The sequence below is a fragment of the Marmota monax genome, unplaced genomic scaffold, assembly GCF_021218885.2.
Source record: "Marmota monax isolate L192 unplaced genomic scaffold, Marmota_monax_Labrador192_F-V1.1 WCK01_AAM20220418_F8-fsc00061, whole genome shotgun sequence".
Classification (NCBI taxonomy): Eukaryota; Metazoa; Chordata; class Mammalia; order Rodentia; family Sciuridae; genus Marmota; species Marmota monax.
Genome location: NW_026695230.1, coordinates 15881009 through 15901198, shown reverse-complemented (window position 1 = coordinate 15901198; position 20190 = coordinate 15881009). Strand labels below are relative to the sequence as shown.

The window sequence follows — 20190 nt, the reverse complement described above, 5'->3', positions numbered from 1 at the left end:
TGAGTTTCAAAGAACACTAAAATTTGATAATCTGTTGATACTCTAGGCTGGCCAGGGACTCATGAATCGAAGGATGAAACTATTCATGAGTTTAGTCATCTGAAGATTTACTTTCCCAGACATTCTGACTCCACGACCACAGAAAGTAGCTACAATATCACTAGGTTGATAGATATATATATATATATTTTGTACCAAGGATTGAGCCCAGGGGCATTTAAACCACTGACCACATCCATAGCCCTTTTTAAAATTTTGAGACAGGGTCTGCTAAGTTGCTTAGGGCCTTGCTTAGTTGCTGAAGCTGGCTTTGAACTTGCTATTCTCCTGCTTCTGCCTCCTGAGCTGCTGGGATTTCAGGCATGTGCCAACATGCCCACTCAGAAAAAATTTTTAAATACTAGAAGAATGGTTTCTTTTCTTAATATAGGTTGAGCATAACTAAACCATAAATAAGAAATTGAACCACTCCAAAATTTGAAACTTCAATGCTCAAAAAGTTTTCAATTTCAGAATGATTTAGATTTTATATTTTTGAATTAGGGATGCTCAATTGGTAAAGGCCATGCCAATATCCTCAAATCTAAAACCTTTCAGAATCTGAAACACATCTTGTTCCAAGCATTTCAGACAAGGAGTATGAACTATACCTGAAAAGTTGCTGATGTAATCTGTAGTCCTTCTTGCATGTTCTGCTGTAGCTGGTTCTGCATTGTGATCTTCTTCTCCTTAGTGATAGAGGCAATGGGAAAGCTCCGTACAACTGTTTGTTCACCAACTGTAGGATGATAGGACACAGACTCAGCAATAGCACTTTATAGTTCATGTCTAGAGTCTCTGCAGAGCACAATGTACAGAAATGCAGTAAGAGAAAATGTCATGATTTGAGAATATCACTAAATTTTATTGCATGGTAATTCACTCCTGAGACATACACCTTTCCCAGAATGAGGAAAACCTTCACAACCTGCCTGTGCTCATTCTTTCTATCTCCCCTATGAACTATGTGTTACACAAGATCAGTTAGTTTTAAGTATTTGTAATTATTGAAAAGACATCCAAGATATTTATTGTAAGGATAAAGTAAAAGAGAACAGGTTTTAAAGTTTCAATATGTGGCAAAGGCTGCTATATTATGAATATATGTCTTTGGAAGATAGATTAGACTTAAGCCTAAGAGTTTTAGAAGTTTAAATATTATAGCAAGAATAGGAAAATATCAACCATTAGGTTATGAAGATGAGGGCCTAGAAAAGAAGTAGCACTCACAAATTCTGCTTGGGCAGCTCCTGCTTCCCTAAAGGAGGAAAGTCACATGCAGAATATAATAATGTGCGATTAGCTCCTAGGTTTGAGGGAATCGACTATTCAAGGATTGAAATATTTCAGAAAAGGAGATGATTTTTGAATGCTAGATAAATAGAGAATGATTCTTGTAAGAAGGGGAAGTGAAAGTGAGCTTTGAATAGAGAGTAGAATTTGGATTTGTAGAGGGAAGAAGGAGGGCATTATAAGCAGTGGAACAGGAATAGGTAACGTTATAAGAACAGTACTGAATAATAAATAAGTTCTCACAGCTAGAAAGAAAGAAGGGATAAGATTTAAACTAGGTTTATTTGACTTAAAAACCTGAATGTCCTCCACTGCCCCTGGCCCCAACCCCCACCACTAGGCATTGACCCTAGGTACACTTCACCACTAAGCTGCATCCCCAGACCTTTTTAAATTTTGCGATAGGTTATTTAACTTGCAGTCTTCCTGCCTCAGTTTCCTCAGTGACTGGGATTATAGGTGTGTGCCACACTTCTGGGTTTATAAACATAAACTTATTATCATCATCAGAATTTCTCATTTCCTGGATCTGTCAATCCTTAAAATGAAAAACTCTGATTATCCTTTTATATGAAGCTTAAACTCAAAGGTTAAACATAGGATACTCAATCGGTACTCAATATTTAGTTTCTTGAACAACCAACAATAAAAATTAAAAAAAATATATGTTTGTGGGCTGCGGTTGTGGTTCAGTGGTAGAGCGCCTGCCTAGAATACATGAGGCACTGGGTTCAATTCTCAGCACCATATATAAATTAATGAAATAAAAGTCCATCAACAACTAATAAAAATATCTAAAAAAATATGTTTGCATTTAAATGTAATTTATGAACAGCAACATGCCAACAGGGCTAAGAAATTTTGCTTTATTTTTCACTTTTTCAAAATAAGCACAACTATTCCTATAGACTTATCTTTTTTGAAACTTATGAGCTTTTTGCTCATTATGTGGTAAATAATCTTTTATGACCAATATACTAAACCATCTTGATTCTATCCAGCTTAGGAATAATGCAACTGTAAAGATTTAAAGAAGGGTACATTTCAGAGGTAAAATAAGGAATGACTCTCTCTTATAGTGTTGTTGGATAAATCAGTAATACAATTAGAGGCTGAACTGTGTATTTCCAAAATTCATTTTCTGACACTCTGAATACTTCAGAATGTGACTGTATATAAAGGCAGAGCCTTTAAAGGGGTGATTAAGATTTTAATGACTCTACGTTTTTTATGTCTGAATTTCATTGCAACAAAATACACAGTACATATGTAGTGCATGATCGTCAAATGCTACTGAATGAATAATTTCAGACAAAGAAGAAATTTTAGTGGCCATTTAACACAAAAGGGTTCTCAATCTTCAATATTTATCACAATCACTTGTGAGGATTAAGAAATACATAGATATTCCAGGTGGTGGCACATGCCTATAATCCCATCTACTCAGGAGAATTCGAAGTTTTAGGCTGGCCTTAGCAACTTAGCAAGACTCTGTCTCAAAATCAAAGAAATAAAAAGGTATGGGAATATAGCTGAGTGGTAAAGGACCATGGTTCAATCTCTAGAACCACAAAACAAACAAACAAACAAACAAACAAACAAAAACCCCCAAACAATAACAACAAGAACAACAAAAACAGAAGAAATACCTGCAGTCTCTCCATTTCTACTCTTTAATTGTTGGAGGGTTGGGCCTACAAATACACACACACACACACACACACACATATGGGTATACATATATATATATATATATATATTTTTTTTTTTTTTTGGGGGGGGGTGGGGATGCTGGGGATTTAACTCAGGGCTTCACACGTGTTGAGCAAGTACTACATCCCCAGTCTTAGAAATTGGTAATTTTTTTTTTTTTTCAAATAAACAGCTAAGGTTGAGAACCACCAAATTATCATCAACGAAAGTCAATTCACTAATTTTTAATATATATATATTTTTAGTTGTCAATGGACATTTATCTATCTATCTATCTATCTATCTATCTATTTATATGCAATGCTGAGGATTGAACTCAGGGCCTCACACATGCCAGGCAAGTGCTCTACCACTAAGCCACCACCCCAGCCCCCAATTCCCTAATTTTATAAAAGAGGAAAATGAAGTCAAGAGAGGTTAGGTCACTGACTTAAGCTATCAAGATTAGTCAAAAGCAATCCAGACCTGAGCTTTCTCACTTTGAGTCTAAAAGTTTTGCCCTAAACCTTAGGCATTTTTCCAATTAATAAGAAATTTTATGTAGAGACTACAGTGATTTTAAAGAAGATAATGTAGATTAATTATGGAGAGATCTTCCTATTCCTTTCTAATAAAAAAGGCTATATAGAGTAGTAGAAAATAGAAATAGACGTTATGAGAGTTTCATGAGTAGAAGAGAAATTTTCTGCTAAGAGGGAAGCAAGAGTAACTGAAATGGGATAAGACTGAAGTGGATTAGAGTGTACCAGACAATCCTATGTTGTTTAGCTCATCTTTCCACAAAAACGATCACAGCTTTATAGTTGACCATAGGAGTCAAAAAGCTGGGGCCAATCAGCAGTGTACACATTAAGAATCTAGATATTGTAAATATTTCTAGGTCATAATACTCATCCCATACAATTATAATTGCCTCAGCAAATGAACCCTTGATTTACTGGTTAGAAGATACCCTTTATTTTTCAAATAAAAATTTATTACCTAAATTATCATTAACTATGACAGACAAAAGCATCCTCCCAAAATACCTGTATGGCCAAAATCTTATTCTAGATTTGAAATGATCTGCAATCACTGCACAGAATGAAAACCTATTGTGCCACATAAACATCCATGTTCTGATAGCAAGCTGGGGATGTAGCTCAGTGGTAGAGTGTTGCCTAACATGTGCAAAGCCCTGGGTTCAATCCCTAACACCACACAAATGAACAAAAAACATGATCTGACAATGTATGAGTCATACCTAGCTGGTCATGGGGCGTCCCTCTGAAGAGAATTCTGTATGTGGTGAGGAACAAGGCTCCTTCTGCTGGCAGGAGCTGAGGGCCTCCAAGAAGACCTCCAGTAGCTTCTTCTCTGCCATCAGGATCCAGCAGGACTCTAAGACCTTCACATACAATTTCTTCTCCTGGCAGTAGAGCAGGTCTAAGAATCTTGGGCTAACAACAGTGAAAGTATTTTAAACACAAATCTTAGGGTTTTCTAACACTTAGACCAAGGTTATCTTTTTATGTACAGACCTAAAAACTTTGAACCAGATTTCCTAGGTAGCCAAATGAGAAAACAGATTAGGGAAGAGGCAGAAGTTAAGTTTCTGTATCCAATTGTCAAGTCTTTCCAGCATTGCTTGTTCACAGTAAAATCACTGGGAAATAAGTCACATGTTTGACAGATCCATTCAGTGGATCATTTTTCTACTTAACAGAAATGACAGAGATCTCTATGTATTAAAATAAAGATGACCAGAATACATACATTATTTTTGTTTTTTGTAGTGCTGGGGAATAAACTTAGAGCCTTGCATGTTCTAGGAAAGCACTCAACCAACTGATTTACATCCCTAGTCCCTGTAACATTAAGAAAAGCAAGCTACAAATCAGTTGCATATTATAATCCCATTTTCGAAAAGAAAAAAAATAAGAATATGAACCAACTTGTTAAAGGTGGTAGTTTAATGGTTAATGGTGGAGGTAGGAATAGGATAGGGAGGTCTGGGGGACTTTCACTTTGAACAATGTATGCTTCTTTCACATTTAAATTTTATACGAAGAGCATTATTACTTAACAAATATTTTAAAAAATGGATGTTTTAGGGGCTGGGGTTGTGGCTTAGTGGTAGAGCACTTGCCTCACACATTTGAGGCACTGGGTTCTGTCCTCAGCACCACATAAAATAAAGTTATTGTGTCCATCTACAACTTAAAAAAAAATACACACACACACACATATGGATGTTTTAAAAAAGACCTATTCTTGGCCAAATAATAAACATTTATACACCTTGAGAAATTTGGACTCAGTATCCTTTTTATGAGGAATTATATGTTCCATTCTTCTGAAGAGATCAGAACACAGAAAAAAGAAATCTCTCCTAAATGTCTAATACATTTATATTTTACTAAGTGATAAAAATTATATAAAACAACACTATGCTTTTTGCTGGCTCTAGGAGGCTTAAAGCTAAATATAAATGTAAATGTAACTATTAATGAGTATTGTGTCTGAATTTTCTGATACAATTATTTTTCCTATCTGTCTTCTGGTCTCTCTTTGAATTTATTTTTAATAGTTCTGTTTCATAGGCAAGAGGGTCCTGAACCCTAGTCCTCAGATTAGTATCAAGCTAACTGCAAAATAATCATCTGGGAAGCTTGTTAAAATACAGATTTCCAGGCCATGTCCCAGGGTACTCTGATTCCTGGAGGCTGAGTTGAGTTCAGGACTCTGAATTTTTAATAGACTTCCAAGCTGCTTGTGATGTACAGCCAGACTTGGGAACTGACTGCTTTTATGATAATTGCTTAAATTCTTTATTTTTGGAGGGAGGTGGTTAGGGGAGAAGTAGGCAGGGCATAAAATCTTGGGTTGGGTTTTGAAGTTAGGATTATTCATAATTCTGTTCCCTTATAAAGATTCAAAAGAGGTTACTAGTGTTCTTTTATTGAATCCAAGAAAGGATACTATTCCTACTTTATCCTTTTTATAAGGTTCTACATGACAAACTCCTCTGAGAGTTAATGTATCATCAGAATTGCATTTGTAAGAGGTTTGGAGAAGGTAATTTATGGAACACAACTATTGCTGCAGATTTTGAGAAGAGATGAAGGCATGTAGTCTGGAATAATTACCTTCTGTATAGGTGGAAGTCTTCTACTTTCCCGATGCACTGCTTCTAGGGTCTCAATATGCATAGCTACAATTCCTAGGATGAGTCAGAGTATTCAAAATGAAAGAGCGCACAAGTGGAATAAAGACCAATCAAAGCTATTTTCGAATTTAAAACTAATCAAAGTTTGGTGGTTCCTCAAAAGTTAAACAGAACTACCATGTGACCCCGCAATTCTATTCTAAAGTGGATACTCCAAAGAATTGAAAACAAGTCCTACAAGATACTTGTATGTGAATATTCATGGGTAACCAAATTTGGCAAATCCATAAATAGAATATCATGTAGCCATTAAAAGGGGATGGAAGTTCTGATATATGCGCAAATATTGAAAATGTTAAATGAACAAAATTCATTAAATAAATGAAATAAGCCAGACACAAAGGTTGAAATATTGTATGATTCCACTTATAGAAGATATCTAGAATTGACAAATTCATGGAGATAGAAAGTAAATTAGATATTATGGAGGACTGGGGAGTGGGGAAACAGAAAGTTGTTGTTTACTGTCGTGTCTACTTGGAGTAATGAAAAAGGTTTGGAAATAGTGGTGATGGTTTCAAAACATTGTGAACACAATTAATGCCACTGGATTATATAGTTAAAAGTGGTTAAGAGGTTGGGGCTGTGGCTCAGCGGTAGAGCATTTGCCTAGCATGTGTGAGGCACTGGATTCAATCCTCAGCACCACATAAAACTAAATAAACTAAATAAAGGCATTGTGTTCATCTACAACTAAAAAAAATTAAAAAAATGGTTAAGATTGCAAATTTTATGTTTCATATATATACTATCACAATTTAAAGATATTAAAAAACCAGAAGATAAATAACATGGCCAAATTACTTGTAGACAGGTATTACAGGTAATATCCTGAATTCAATTATATCCAATATTCTTAATTTTTAATATTTGCAAAGTGATTACCTGGTATCATGCAATGAAGGCTCTTGATGTGATCCTGAGTAACTCCACTTTCTGTACAAACCTTGTCAATAAATCGAGTAATGAACCGCACAACAGAGTTGGCAATATCATTGTTCTCCGAATCTTCAAACCCACTCTCTGTATCATAGCTCTCAGCTACACTTCCTGCAATACTAGGAAAATCAAAGGCAGAAGTCATGGTCAGTACTCAAATTCAACAAATGACAACTATATAAGTTGATTTACAGAGCAACTGAAACTGGCTAGAAGTAGGAAGGGGTTCACTCAACTCCATGACTTCTATATAAAAGACAGTAGTAAAACATGATGTTCTACTTGCCTACTTTTGGAAACTACTGTCTAGCATTATCCTTTGGACCCAGATTTGTTTCTGTAGGGAATACCTTCTGTGACTCTCCAAAAAAAGAACTCAGGAACCACAAAAAAAATTAACATAGAACTGTCTCAGTTACTATCTATTGCCTGAATCTTCCAAAATAACTTGTTCTCTTAAGTTAATTACTACACAGAACCAGACAAAGTAATGTGGCTATCTTTGGCAACTGGGGAACATGTACCCTAGAAGGATGAGTAAAAGAACTTCTTTTAGCAACTTGCATATTTTTTCATAAGGAAGAACCAAACTATCCTATGACCCTTTCTTTTGCTGGCACTTCTCTGAGTGAGTCACAACCCGTTGGGCCACCCTGAAACCACTATTCTTCTTTATGTAAAAAAAATCATGCAAGAAAGGGGAACAAACTTGAAATGAAGCAGATATGAAAGCTCAATCCATGACCTTGTTAATTATTTCATCTCCCACTATTCAACAAATTGACTATTAATCACAGAAAAGACTCATTTGTCTGTTCTAACCTACTCACTTCTTTCTTCCAAAACCAACCACATCAATTGAAAACTATTAAAGTAAAGCTTAGCAGAGAATATGGCCATCACATTATCCCAAACCATTAAAGAACTTAGATGCCTTATCTACTCACTATGCAGACTTTGAAAGATCATGATCATCTAATGACATCTTTAAAGAAAAAGGAAAATACAGTTATTGACAGTCATAGTGGAGATCAACTTGAATAGCACTGAGAGATAAAGCTGGTACACACTAAGGAAGATCTTAAAAATCAAGCAGGTGAGTCCAGAATTGATAAAATAATCTGTAAGATTATGAACAGTAAAGGAATGTGGAAGCATCATTTCAGGAAGATTCTTGTGGTAGTAATTACAGAAAGAGAGGAATGAAACAATGAGATAAATACTGAAGGAGAAGAAGGAAAAAAATGAAACAACTAAGAAACTATTATAATAATTATGGCTTGAAGTAATAAGGCCTAAGCTAGGTTGTTCACATAAAATAACCAAAGGATGAACTAGAACCTTACAGGATGAAATAAGAGGTCTGAGCAGATGACTGTATATGTAAATTCTGGATCCACACTGTCTAGCCTGGGAGAGCAGAAATTCTGAAGTGTGTGTGTGTATGTGTATGTGTGTGTTTGTGTGTGTGTTTAAATATATATATATTTTAGTTGTAGGTGGACACAATACCTTTATTTTATTTTTATGTGGTGCTGAGCATTGAACCTAGAACCTTATATGTGCTAGGTGAGCACTGAGCCACACCACAGCCCTCTGAAATGTTTTTGAGGAAAAAAAAAATTATCTGGATAGGAAGATTCAGAGTTCAGGGCCAAAGAGTTAGGACTGTGAGTGAGCTTTCCAACAGAATGTGAAGAGCAATAGCAGGACTGAGAATGGAAAGAGAAGAGGAACTGCCTGAAAGAGCCTGAGAAGAGGAATTTAGGAGAGCTAGAAGAACCACCAGGATGTTGCAACATCTAGCAATGAAGATCAAAAAAGGGTAGAATTTTACCACTGCTTAGTTGATTAGTTCACTTATTCATTCATTTAATCATCTGCTCAACAAAATATTAATGAGTATTTACTATATTGCAAAGAAGCTGAGATATAGCATTGAACAAAATAGACAAGAGATATGCAATAAGAAAATACAAGAAAATAAATCAGGTTGTAGAAAATATCATGAAAGAATAATAAAAGCAAGGTGGAGATGGAATGTTAGAGGTGATACTTGAGATAGGGAAGTCAGGAGAGTCTCTTGGTAGATGACATTTGATCTAAAACCTAAATAAGAGTGTGATTCTTGTAGCTATTTCAGAGAAAGTATAAGGAAATAAAAAGTACAAAGGCCCTAAGGTAGTACTATGCTTGGAGCATCTGGAACTAGTATGAGTAGGTAAACCAAGTATTAGCAGGCTGGTTGACAGAAGAATGATAGGAAAGAAAGTCAAAGCTATAATCAGGGTCCTGTTAGGTCCTGAAGGCCATGATAAAGACTTTGGGTTTTATTCTCAGTGGTATGGGAAGTCACTGGAGAGTAGAGGGGAAGGCACGGTTGAGCACACGATTAGGTATATTCCACAGATAAGCTGAGGTAAAGGAGGGCTGAGAAGCCAATAATCACTTTGGTAAGCAAGAGCTACTAGTAATTTTTCAGGTTGCTTTCTATAAATTGCTTTAGCAGAATTTAACTGAAGGGCTGGATCAGTAGTGGGTAAAATTTTAGGAAAATTAGATCATGGAAGAGAAGAGTATGTGGGAGAAGGTTAAGAATAGTAGAATGAAGTAAAGGTATTTCAGTAGAGAAAAGCTGAGCTGAAGATGGGGGAAAATGGTTAATTTTTGAAATAGTAACAATAATATTTGTCCAAAATACTTTACACTTTCTGCTAAGCCAAGACTGCCCCCCCCCAAACAGAAGGAGGGTCTCTGTGTTTTTACTTTCCAGTACCTGTTTGTGACAATACTGTTGCTCCCACTCTCCCAGTCGCCAGGTGCTGATGCTCGCAGGAGCTTGTTTTTACTTGTGTCCAGTGGAACTAACAAGTTGACCATGAGGTTTGCAAAGTGAATGGCCTGACTAAAGACAGTGCTCTCCTCATGTTGCACTAGCTCCTGCTGAGTTGATTTGCTCAGAGTTGGCCAAAGGCGTAGCTGCTCGGCTGCCAGGTCCATTGCTGTCTTCTCCTGATATTGGTCATCAGGAAGCTTATCCTAGAAAACAGAGCAACACAAGCCAAAGAAGAACATCCATCACTTCATATGAGCTTTAAAAACCAGAATGATATTTTAAATCTAGGTCTTCTCTTAGGAATATTCTATATGTTTCTATATATTTTATAAGCATTCATTATTTTTGACAAAAATATCAAGAAAATATTTAAAAATCAAAAAAATTGATTATCTAAAAATTAAGAAAACATCTTCTATTACATATCAATAGCAGCAGAAATGAAAACATAAAATATAACAATTACTACAGAACAAAACCTAGTCTTTAGAATCTCAGAAACAGACTTAAGGCAGCAGAAGCAAAACACAGATGGATATTTCTCATTGCTAAAATTTCATTGTATTTATTTATTTCTATGGCTTGATTTCTTTTAAGCTACTAGTTACAATAAATTCTTGACTCACAGTTCTTCCAGTAACATTTGCTAATAGTATGATTATGTTTCTTCTTCTGCTCTTTGGGAGATGATGATAGATTAAATAAGGTCACAAAAAATATAGCTAGATTTCCTGGTAATTGTGGAAGTCAAACATTATTATACACATGAGTTGGTAGGTGAAAGTAGGATTTTTTTTGTGTGTGATGTGAGCTGGGGATTGAACCCAAGGCCTTGTGCATGCTAGGCACACACTGCAGCTATATCCTAGTCCTAACAGTAGGATTTTTAAGAGGGTATTCCTAGTTGGCTGAAGAGTTAAGTGATAACAACGGTGATTGACATTTGCATAGCACCTTATAGGTCGTGAAGAACAATGTGGCATACCAGGCAGATGTCAATGCTGTTTGTTCTTATATTAAATAATTGACAAATACTATATTTAAAATAATATAAGGCACAGAAATATTTGAATACTACTGGTAGGGTCTGTTAAAATACCAAAAAAATTTATTTTATATTGTATAAAGCTAACTTAAAATGAAAAATGATGGAAAGGATCAGCAGTGATGTACTTGCCCAGCAAGTAGAACTAAAAATTACTCTTAAGTGAATCAAAATTGATAATTAGTTAATTTTTAGGCTGCTTTAAGTTCAAATTCATGAGGATGATAACTTCTAATGCTTATTTTTTAGAGCTGGAGATGTACTTCAATGGTACAGTGTTTGACTAGCATATGCATGAGGTCCTAAATTTGACCCCTAGTACCACAAATAAACAAATAAAACCACTTATTATTTACTATGTGCCAGGTACTCTTCAATGAGTTTTAACAAGTACTAAATATTGAAATCTTACAATAATCATATTTATTAATTTTATGAATGAGAAAATAAGGCATACAGAGGTAACATGACTTGTATGATACCAGAAAGCTAGTAAATTTTAAAATTTCAAACTATTTAAACTACTTTTTCAAATTAAAAACAATTTTTTTAATTTGTTCTTGAAAAAATTATATGCTATTGGGATATACAGAAACATACAAAATATTCCTAACAGAAAACCTAAATTTATTGCTGGCATATTTAATTTTACATATATTTTAGAGTAAATTAACTATTTTCTTCTTTGCTGCCATCTCACCTCCTCCCTTTCTTTTGTGATGCTTGGGATCAAGCCCAGGACCTTTGCAAATGCTAGGGAAGCACTCTGCCACTGGACCACAAGCTAGAATAAATTAAATTTAATTTGACATTTTTCAAGAAAGCAAGTTGCATAGAGTTATACTTTAGGTTTGTTCTTTCTTTTCACTTTCGTATAATTGTTTCCAAAGAATTCTTATTTATTAAAATATGATTAAGATGATTGTAGGGAAGTTATTATGGAAAAATATGCCAAAATCAACAAAAAAGAAGATACCACAGGGTATCTAAAGTAAACCCAATATACAGTAGTAGGAAATGACTAGATTTGGAATATCTGTGTAAGTATTCTTAAATATCAAAATTCTAGCCTCATATAAGTACCCGTCTTTTCTCTTACCTTTTGCTTCAGATGTAAGGCATGATTGTCTTCCTTTGCTGAGAGATATAGGGAGCGAACCTGTTCTTGCACTGCATTATAAAAAGTTGTCTCCCAAAACTGCTGATTTGTCCAAATGGGGTGGTCCTGCACACAGGTGTAGGCAAACTGGCTGACTCCAGGGGCTAGTTTCTGTAAGAACACACAATATTTATCACCATGTGGTTGCAAGAGTTGTAAACAGTTCAGAAGTTCACAGGTGCCACAGTCAACTGGAGAGATTGTCAAAGGATTTCTCCAAAGGTTTAGCAATCAGCATCCTACTCACTTTTAACTGGCAAACTTGAGCTTGTTATCAAATTTTTTAGGGTCTCAGTTTACCTACTTAACCTATCAAAATGGGCATTTAGTAACAGTTAAAAATCAAAGATACTACATAGAGAATATATGAAACTTTAGTTTTACACACAGAATGAGGGCAAATCTTGAATTCGTGGCTCATGGAATTATTCTCTCACTACTGCTCACTCCAGCCCACTACGTTCTCAACTGGCTGCTTGCTGTTTGGCTTGCATACTCCCAAGAAGACTTTTCTGGGTTTCAAGGGAATTTTCTAGTAACTAAATCTGAGTATGGGAAAGTAACCATTCCTTCCTGGAGTTTTTGCTGGGCTTTAGCATTAGGGTATACTTAAGAGGTACCTATAATCCCAGCTGGGAGGCAGAGGCTGGAGGATTGCAAGCCTGAGGTCACCCTGAACAATTTAGTGAGATGCTTTCTCAAAATAAAAAAGGGATGGGGATGTAATTCATATAGTCTGGGTTTAATTCCCAGTCTCCCCCGCAACTCCAAAATAAGTACATAAATAAACAAACAAACAAATAAATAAATAAATAAAGGTAATTTTCAGAGGGAAGGAAAACTAACTGCAGGTACTTGGTAGGTACTTCATATATATTTACATATCTAGTTTAATACTAAAAATTTTGTAAGATGAACATTAATATCCACAACTTAAGGAAGAGAAAACAGTAGGTTGGGGAAGGTTACATGATTGCCTAAGGCCATATAGCAATCATGTAAGTAATGGAACAGGGTTTCAGGCCTAAAGTTTGGTTCCAAAGCCCCTGACCTTTTCATTATACCAAATGGTCTTCCAAAAACAACTGAAAACAAATTAGAAAATAAATTATTTGCCAATCTGCACTACTATGCCCCCTCCTCACTTAGGACTGTGTTTCTCAAAAGTTAATATTTTGTCTTGAAACTTCTGATAATACTTTACGTACTTAAAATTATTTTTTGGTGATATTGAGGGTTGAGTGCAGGGCCTTATGCATGCTTGGCAAGAGCTATAACCCTAGTGCTGTGTTTTTAAAAAGAATTTACACCAGGCACAGTGGCACATGCCTGCAATCTTAGCAGCCAAGGAGGACGAGGCAAGAGGATCGCAAATTTGAAGCCAGCAACTTAGTGAGATCCTGCCTCTAATTTTATTAATTTCTTACATACATGACAATAGTGGAATGCATTACATTCATAATTATGCATTCACAGCATGATTTTTCATAACTCTGTATATAAAGTATGTTCATGCCAAATTACGCCATTATACATGAACTCTCTCTTTTTTTTTTTTTGCATTACAATTCTTAGTACACCTTTATACCACAATCTATCATATCTCTGTTTGTATATAAGGTATGTTGACACCAAATTCACATCTTCATACATGTATTTTGTATAATGACGGCCATCACCTTCCACCATCCTTGCTATTCCCCTTTCCCCTCCCTTTCTCTCCCACCCCTCTTCCCTATCTAGAGGTAATCTTCCTCCCATGCTCTCCCTGCCTACCCCACTTTGAATCACCCCCCTTATATCAGAGAAAATATTCGGCATTTGTTTTTTTTGGATTTGGCTAACTTCACTTAGCATAATCTTCTCTAATGCCATCCATTTACCTGCAAATGCCATGATCTTAATCTTTTCTAATGCTAGGAAAATTCCATTGTGTATAAATGCCACATTTTTTTATCCATTCATCCACTGAAGGACATCTAGGTTGGCTCCACAGTTTCTATTGTGAATTGTGCTGCTATAAACATTGATGTGGCTGTGTCCCTTTAATATGCTGTTTTTAGGTCCTTTGGGTATAGTCTGAGAAGAGGAATAGCTGGGTCAGATGGTGGTTCCATTCCCAGATTTCCAAGGAATCTCCATACTGCTTTCCAAATTGGCTGCACTAATTTGCAGTCCCACCTGCATATCCTCACATCCCCACATCCTCGCCAACACTTGTGGTTTGTCTTCATAATAGCTGCCATTCTTACTGGAGTGAGATGGTATCTTAGAGTAGTTCTGATTTGCATTTCTCTGATTGCTAGAGACTGATGAGCATTTTTTCGTATATTTGTTGATTGGATTGTATATCCTTTTATGAGAAGTGTCTGTTCAGGTCCTTGGTCCATTTATTGATTGGGTTGTTTGTTTTTTTGGTGTTAAGTTTTTGAGTTCTTTATATACCCTAGAGATTAGTGCTCTATCTGATGTGTGAGGGGTAAAAATTTGTTCCTAGGATATAGGCTCCCTGTTCACCTCACAGATTATATCTTTTGCTGAGAAAAAACTTTTTAGTTTGAATCCGTCCCATTTGTGGATTCTTGGTTTAATTCTTGTGCTATAGGCGTCTTATTAAGGAAGTTGGGGCCTAGCCCCGTGTGATGAAGATTAGGGCCCACTTTTTCTTCTACTAGACACAGAGTCTCTGGTTTAATTCCTAGATCCTTGATCCATTTTGAGTTAACTTTTGTGCATGGTGACAGATAGGGAATTCAATTTCATTTTGTGCATATGTATTTCCAGTTTTCCCAGCACCACTTGTTGAAGATGCTATCCTTTCTCCAGTGCATGCTTTTGGAACGTTTGTCTAATATAAGATAGTTGTAATTTTGTGGGTTAGTCTCTGTGTCCTCTATTCTGTACCATTGGTCTACCAGCCTTATTTGGTGCCAGTACCATGCTGTTTTTGTTACTATTGCTCTGTAGTATAGTTTAAGGTCTGGTATAGCGATACCACCTGTTTCACTCTTCCTGCTTAGAATTGCTTTAGCTATTCTGGGACTCTTATTTTTCCAGATGAATTTCACGATTGCTTTTTCTATTTCTATGAGGAATGCCATTGGTATTTTGATTGGAACTGCATTGAATCTGTATAGTGCTTTTGGTAGTATGGTTATTTTAACAATATTGATTCTGTCTATCCATGAGCAAGGTAGATCTTTCCATCTTCTAAGGGCTTCTTCTATTTCTCTCTTTAGGGTTTTGTAGTTTTCATTGTATAGATCTTTCACTTCTTTTGTTAAGTTGATTCCCAAGTTTTTTTTTTTTTTATTTTTTGAGATTACTGTGAATGGGGTAGTTTTCCTCATTTCCTTTTCAGAGGATTTGTCACTGATATACAGAAATGCCTTTGATTTATGGGTTTTGATTTTATATCCTGCCACTTTGCTGGATTCATTTACTAGTTCTAGAAGTTTCCTGGTGGAGTTTTTTGGGTCTTCTAGGTATAGAATCATATCATCAGCAAATAGTGCTAGTTTAAGTTCTTCCTTTCCTATAGTTATTCCTTTAATTTCTTTTGTCTGTCTAATTGCTCTGGCCAGTGTTTCAAGAACTACAGAAGTGGTGAGAGAGGTCATCCCTGTCTTGTTCCAGATTTTAGAGGGAATGCCTTCAGCTTTTCTCCATTTAGAATGATGTTGGCCTGAGGCTTAGCATAGATAGCCTTTACAATGTTGAGATAAGTTCCTGTTATCCCTAGTTTTTCTAGTGTTTTGAACATAAAGGGGTACTGTATTTTGTCAAATGCTTTTTCTATGTCTATTGAGATGATCATATGGTTCTTATTTTTAAGTCTATTGATGTGATGAATTACATTTATTGATTTCTGTATGTTGACCCAACCTTGCATCCCTGAGATAAATCCTACTTGATCATGGTGCACAATCTTTTTGATATTGTTTTTGTATTCAATTTGCCAAAATTTTATTGAGGATTTTCTATATTCATTAGAGATATTAGTCTGAAGTTTTCTATTTTGGAATCAGGGTGATATTGGACTCCCTCTATAAAAAATATTTTAAAAAGAGGGCTGAAGATGTAGCTCAATGGTTAGGTGCCCCTGGGTTTAAATCCCCAGTACCAAAAAAAAAAAAAAAATTCAGTAAATGATTTGAGTTATCTTTCCATAGCTATTGCTTTCGCTTCTAAAAGTTAAAGGTGCTTCAAAAATTTTTATTCAGGTCTAGGGTTGTGGTTCAGTGGTAGAATGCTTGCTTCACATGTGTAAGGCACTGGGTTCAATTCTCAGTACTGTGTATAAATAATTAGAAAAAATTTTTTATCATTATTTCTTAGAAAATAGCAGACTAGATTTTCAATAGGCATTTTTTTTGTGTGTGTGTGTGGGGTCCATTTTATTCTTTAGAATCTGTTTTCTGTGAGTAAAACTAAAAGTTTTGGAAAATTTTTTTTTGAAGCAACTTAAAAAATTCTTTTCTGAAATGTTAGACACTAAGGATTATTATTAATGTTTTATAGAAAACAATTAGGTAGCAAAAGTTGGTTGCTACTTAGAGATACATAGCAGATGTAAAAAATACTTGGAAAAATTATATGCTTAATATATGCTAATTTCCTTTTTGTTATAGAGTATACTAAAACTAAAGCTGGAATAGGAACTGAGCCCTAACATCAAAGGCAGAGAAAGATGAAAGAAATTAAAGAGATATGAACAGGAAAAGAAGAACTCAAACAATCACTATTTGCAGATGATATGATTCTATACTTAGAGGATCCAAAAAGTTCCACCAGAAAAATTCTAGAATTAATAAATGAATTCAGCAAAGTAGCAGGATATAAAATTAATACCCATAAATCAAATGCATTTCTATACATCAGTGATGAATCCTCTTAAAGAGAAGTTAGGAAAACCACTCCATTCACAGTAGTCTCAAAAAAAAACACATAAAATGAAACAGTTGGGAATCAATTTAACAAAAGAGGTGAAAGACCTCTACATCGAAAACTACAGAACACTAAAGAAAGAAATTGAAGAAGACCTTAGAAGATGAAAAGATCTCCCATGCTCTTGGATAGGCAGAATTAATGTTGTCAAAATGGCTACACTACCAAAAGTGCTGTACAGATTCAATGTGATATCACTTAAAATTCCGACATCATTCCTTACAGAAAAAGAAAAAGCAATCATGAAATTCATTTGGAAAAATAAGAGACCCAGAATAGGAAAAGCATTCCTTAGCAAGAAGAGTGAAGCAGGATGCATCACAATACCAGACCTTAAACTATACTACAAAGATACAGTAACAAAAACAGCATTGTATTGGCACCAAAATAGACAGGTAGACCAACGGTACAGAATAGAAGTCACAGAGACAAACCCACATAAATACAGTTATCTCATACCAGACAAAGCCACCAAAAATATACATTAGAGAAAGGATAGCCTCTTCAACAAATGATGCTGGGAAAACTGGAAATCCATATGTAACAAAATGAAATTAAATCCCTCTGACCATGCACAAAACTCAACTCAAAGTAGATCAAGGACCTAGGAACTAGACCACAGACCCTATACCTAATAGAAGAAAAAGCAGGCCCAAATCTTAATCATGAGGGATTAAGCCCCAACTTCCTTAACAAGGCTCCTAAAGAGCAAGAAATAAAATCAAGAACCAATAAATGGGATGAATTCAAACTAAAAACTTCTTAGCAAAAGAAACAATCAATGACGCCAAGAGAGAATCTATAGAATGGGAGCAAATTTTTACTACACACACATCATATAGAGCATTAATCTCCAGGATATATAAAGAACTCAAAAAACTTAACACCAAAACAAACAACCCACCCAATCAATAAATGGGCTAAGGAATTGAACAGATACTTCTTATAAGAAGATATACAATCAATCAACAAATACATGAAAAGATGTCCAACATCTTTAGTAATTAAAGAAATATAAATTAAAACTACTCTAAGATTTCATCTCACTCCAGTCAGAATGGCAGTTATCAAGAATATAAGCAATAATAAGGGTTGGCGAGAGTGTGGGGGAAAAGGCACACTCATACATTGCTGGCGGGTCTACAAATTGGTGCAACCAATCTGGAAAGCAGTATGGAGATTCCTTGGAAAACGTGCAATGGAACCACCATTTGAATCAACTGTCTCACTCCTTGGTCTATACCCAAAGGACTTAAAAATAGCATTCTACAGTGACGTAGTCACATCAATGTTTATAGCAGCACAATTCACAATAGCCAAACTGTGGAACCAACTTAAAAGACCTTCTATAGATGAATAGATTAAAAAAACTGTGGTATATATACACAAGGGAATACTACTCAGCATTAAAAGAGTAGCATTAAAATTATGGCATTTTCAGGCAAATGGATGGAGTTGGAGAATATCCTGCTAAGAAAAGTAAGCCAATCCGCCAAATCCAAAGGTGGAATGTTTTCTCTGATAAGTGGATGCTAATACATAATGGGGGGGGGATGGGACAATTGGAGGAACTTTGGATTGGGCAAAGAGGAAGGGAGGGGAGGGGAGTGGGCATGGAGTAGGAAAGATGGTGGAATGAGATAGACATCATTACCCTAGGTACATGCATGATTGCAGGAATGGGGTACCCTACATTGTGTATAACCAGAGAAGTGAAAAATTGTGCTCCATTTGTGTAAAATGAATTGAAGAGCATTCTGCTGTCATATATAACTGATTAGAATTAAAAAAAAGCTCCAATTAGACCAAGAGAGTTAGATTATTTTCCTTTGAGATAACATTGTGCAGCTTGGTGAATACTGTAAATAAGAATATAGTGTACGTTTCAAAATTACTAAGACAGTATATTTTAAATGTTCTCAGCCACAAAACATGATAAGCATTTTAGAAGATGGATATGTTGACTACTTGATTTAATTATTTCACTGTATGTACAAATCCTTACATCAAATTGTACTCTATAAATATATGCAACTGTAATTTGTTAATTTATAATTAAACCAAATTAAAAAGAATAAAATGGAAAAAAGGTAGTACTTGTGGGGTTGGTGTTGTAGCTCAGTGGTAGAGTGCTTGCCTAGTGTGTGTGAGGCACTGGGTTCCATTCTCAGCACCACATATAAACAACAACAAAATAATTAAAAAAGTAGTACTTGTATAATTGGAAGCAAGGTAGCTGTGGTTTTGCTTCTCAGAGGCTCTTTGTAGTGCTGCTGAGGTGAACTTCCACCCCTATTCTCCCTGTTATTTAACTGTAAATAGGGATGACCATGAAGCAAAATTCAGCAGTTCCCTGAGACCAAAGTGCTTGAGGAACAGCTACTCTCTACCCATGGAAAATCATGGACAAATGTTTGGTGCTGAGAGTATATAAGCAGAAGCCACAACAGCAAGTCACACGTTCCTTATACATCAGCACGAAGATGATTGAGATGTGGACTACCACTCACAGTTTAGTCCTTCACTCTAAGAACTGACCATTGCTTTAGTAGCATTGCATAGGCCTACTCTGAAAAAGATTTTAAAGACAAGAAGTTCAAATAAGATAAAAACATAATTCTTAACTGCCTTTCCCATAAGAAGAATCAGAGGTAGTACTATTTCTTTCTTTTCTATTCTCCTCCCTCCCTCCCTCCATTCCTTCCTTTCTTTCTCTGGACCCACAGCCTTGCACATGCTAGGGAAACTCTCCAATATAGAGCTATATCTTCAGCCTGGGTAGCAGCACCTTTTAATACAGATGAATTGCACAGTGTACAGAACAGCAGCTCCAAAAACTCTGGAGTCCTGAAATTACATTAATATAGTCAAGCTCAGGAAAACTGAGCTCTTAACAAATCCTCATTAGTTTCCTTAGGATCCTATCAGTTTATTTTTTAAAGGAAAATCACACATCAAAAAACTTATTAATTATAAATCTCTTAATAAAAAATTGACAAAGCTCTACAGGA

The 20190-nt window shown here is 35.5% G+C and overlaps 1 protein-coding gene across 2 annotated transcripts in view; it reads right to left on the bottom strand.

The window, feature by feature from the left end:
- The window catches only part of Sbf2 (SET binding factor 2), a 426994-nt gene that overhangs the window by 70219 nt on the left and 336585 nt on the right, over positions 1-20190 (bottom strand). For both annotated transcript variants that reach the window (XM_046438075.1, XM_046438076.1), the window contains exons 18-23: positions 12173-12343; positions 9969-10231; positions 7139-7311; positions 6174-6247; positions 4289-4484; positions 651-778 (exon numbers count right to left, since the gene is read on the bottom strand). In XM_046438075.1, the coding sequence (XP_046294031.1) occupies positions 651-778; positions 4289-4484; positions 6174-6247; positions 7139-7311; positions 9969-10231; positions 12173-12343 (1005 nt within the window). The remainder of the gene's footprint in view (positions 1-650; positions 779-4288; positions 4485-6173; positions 6248-7138; positions 7312-9968; positions 10232-12172; positions 12344-20190) is intronic.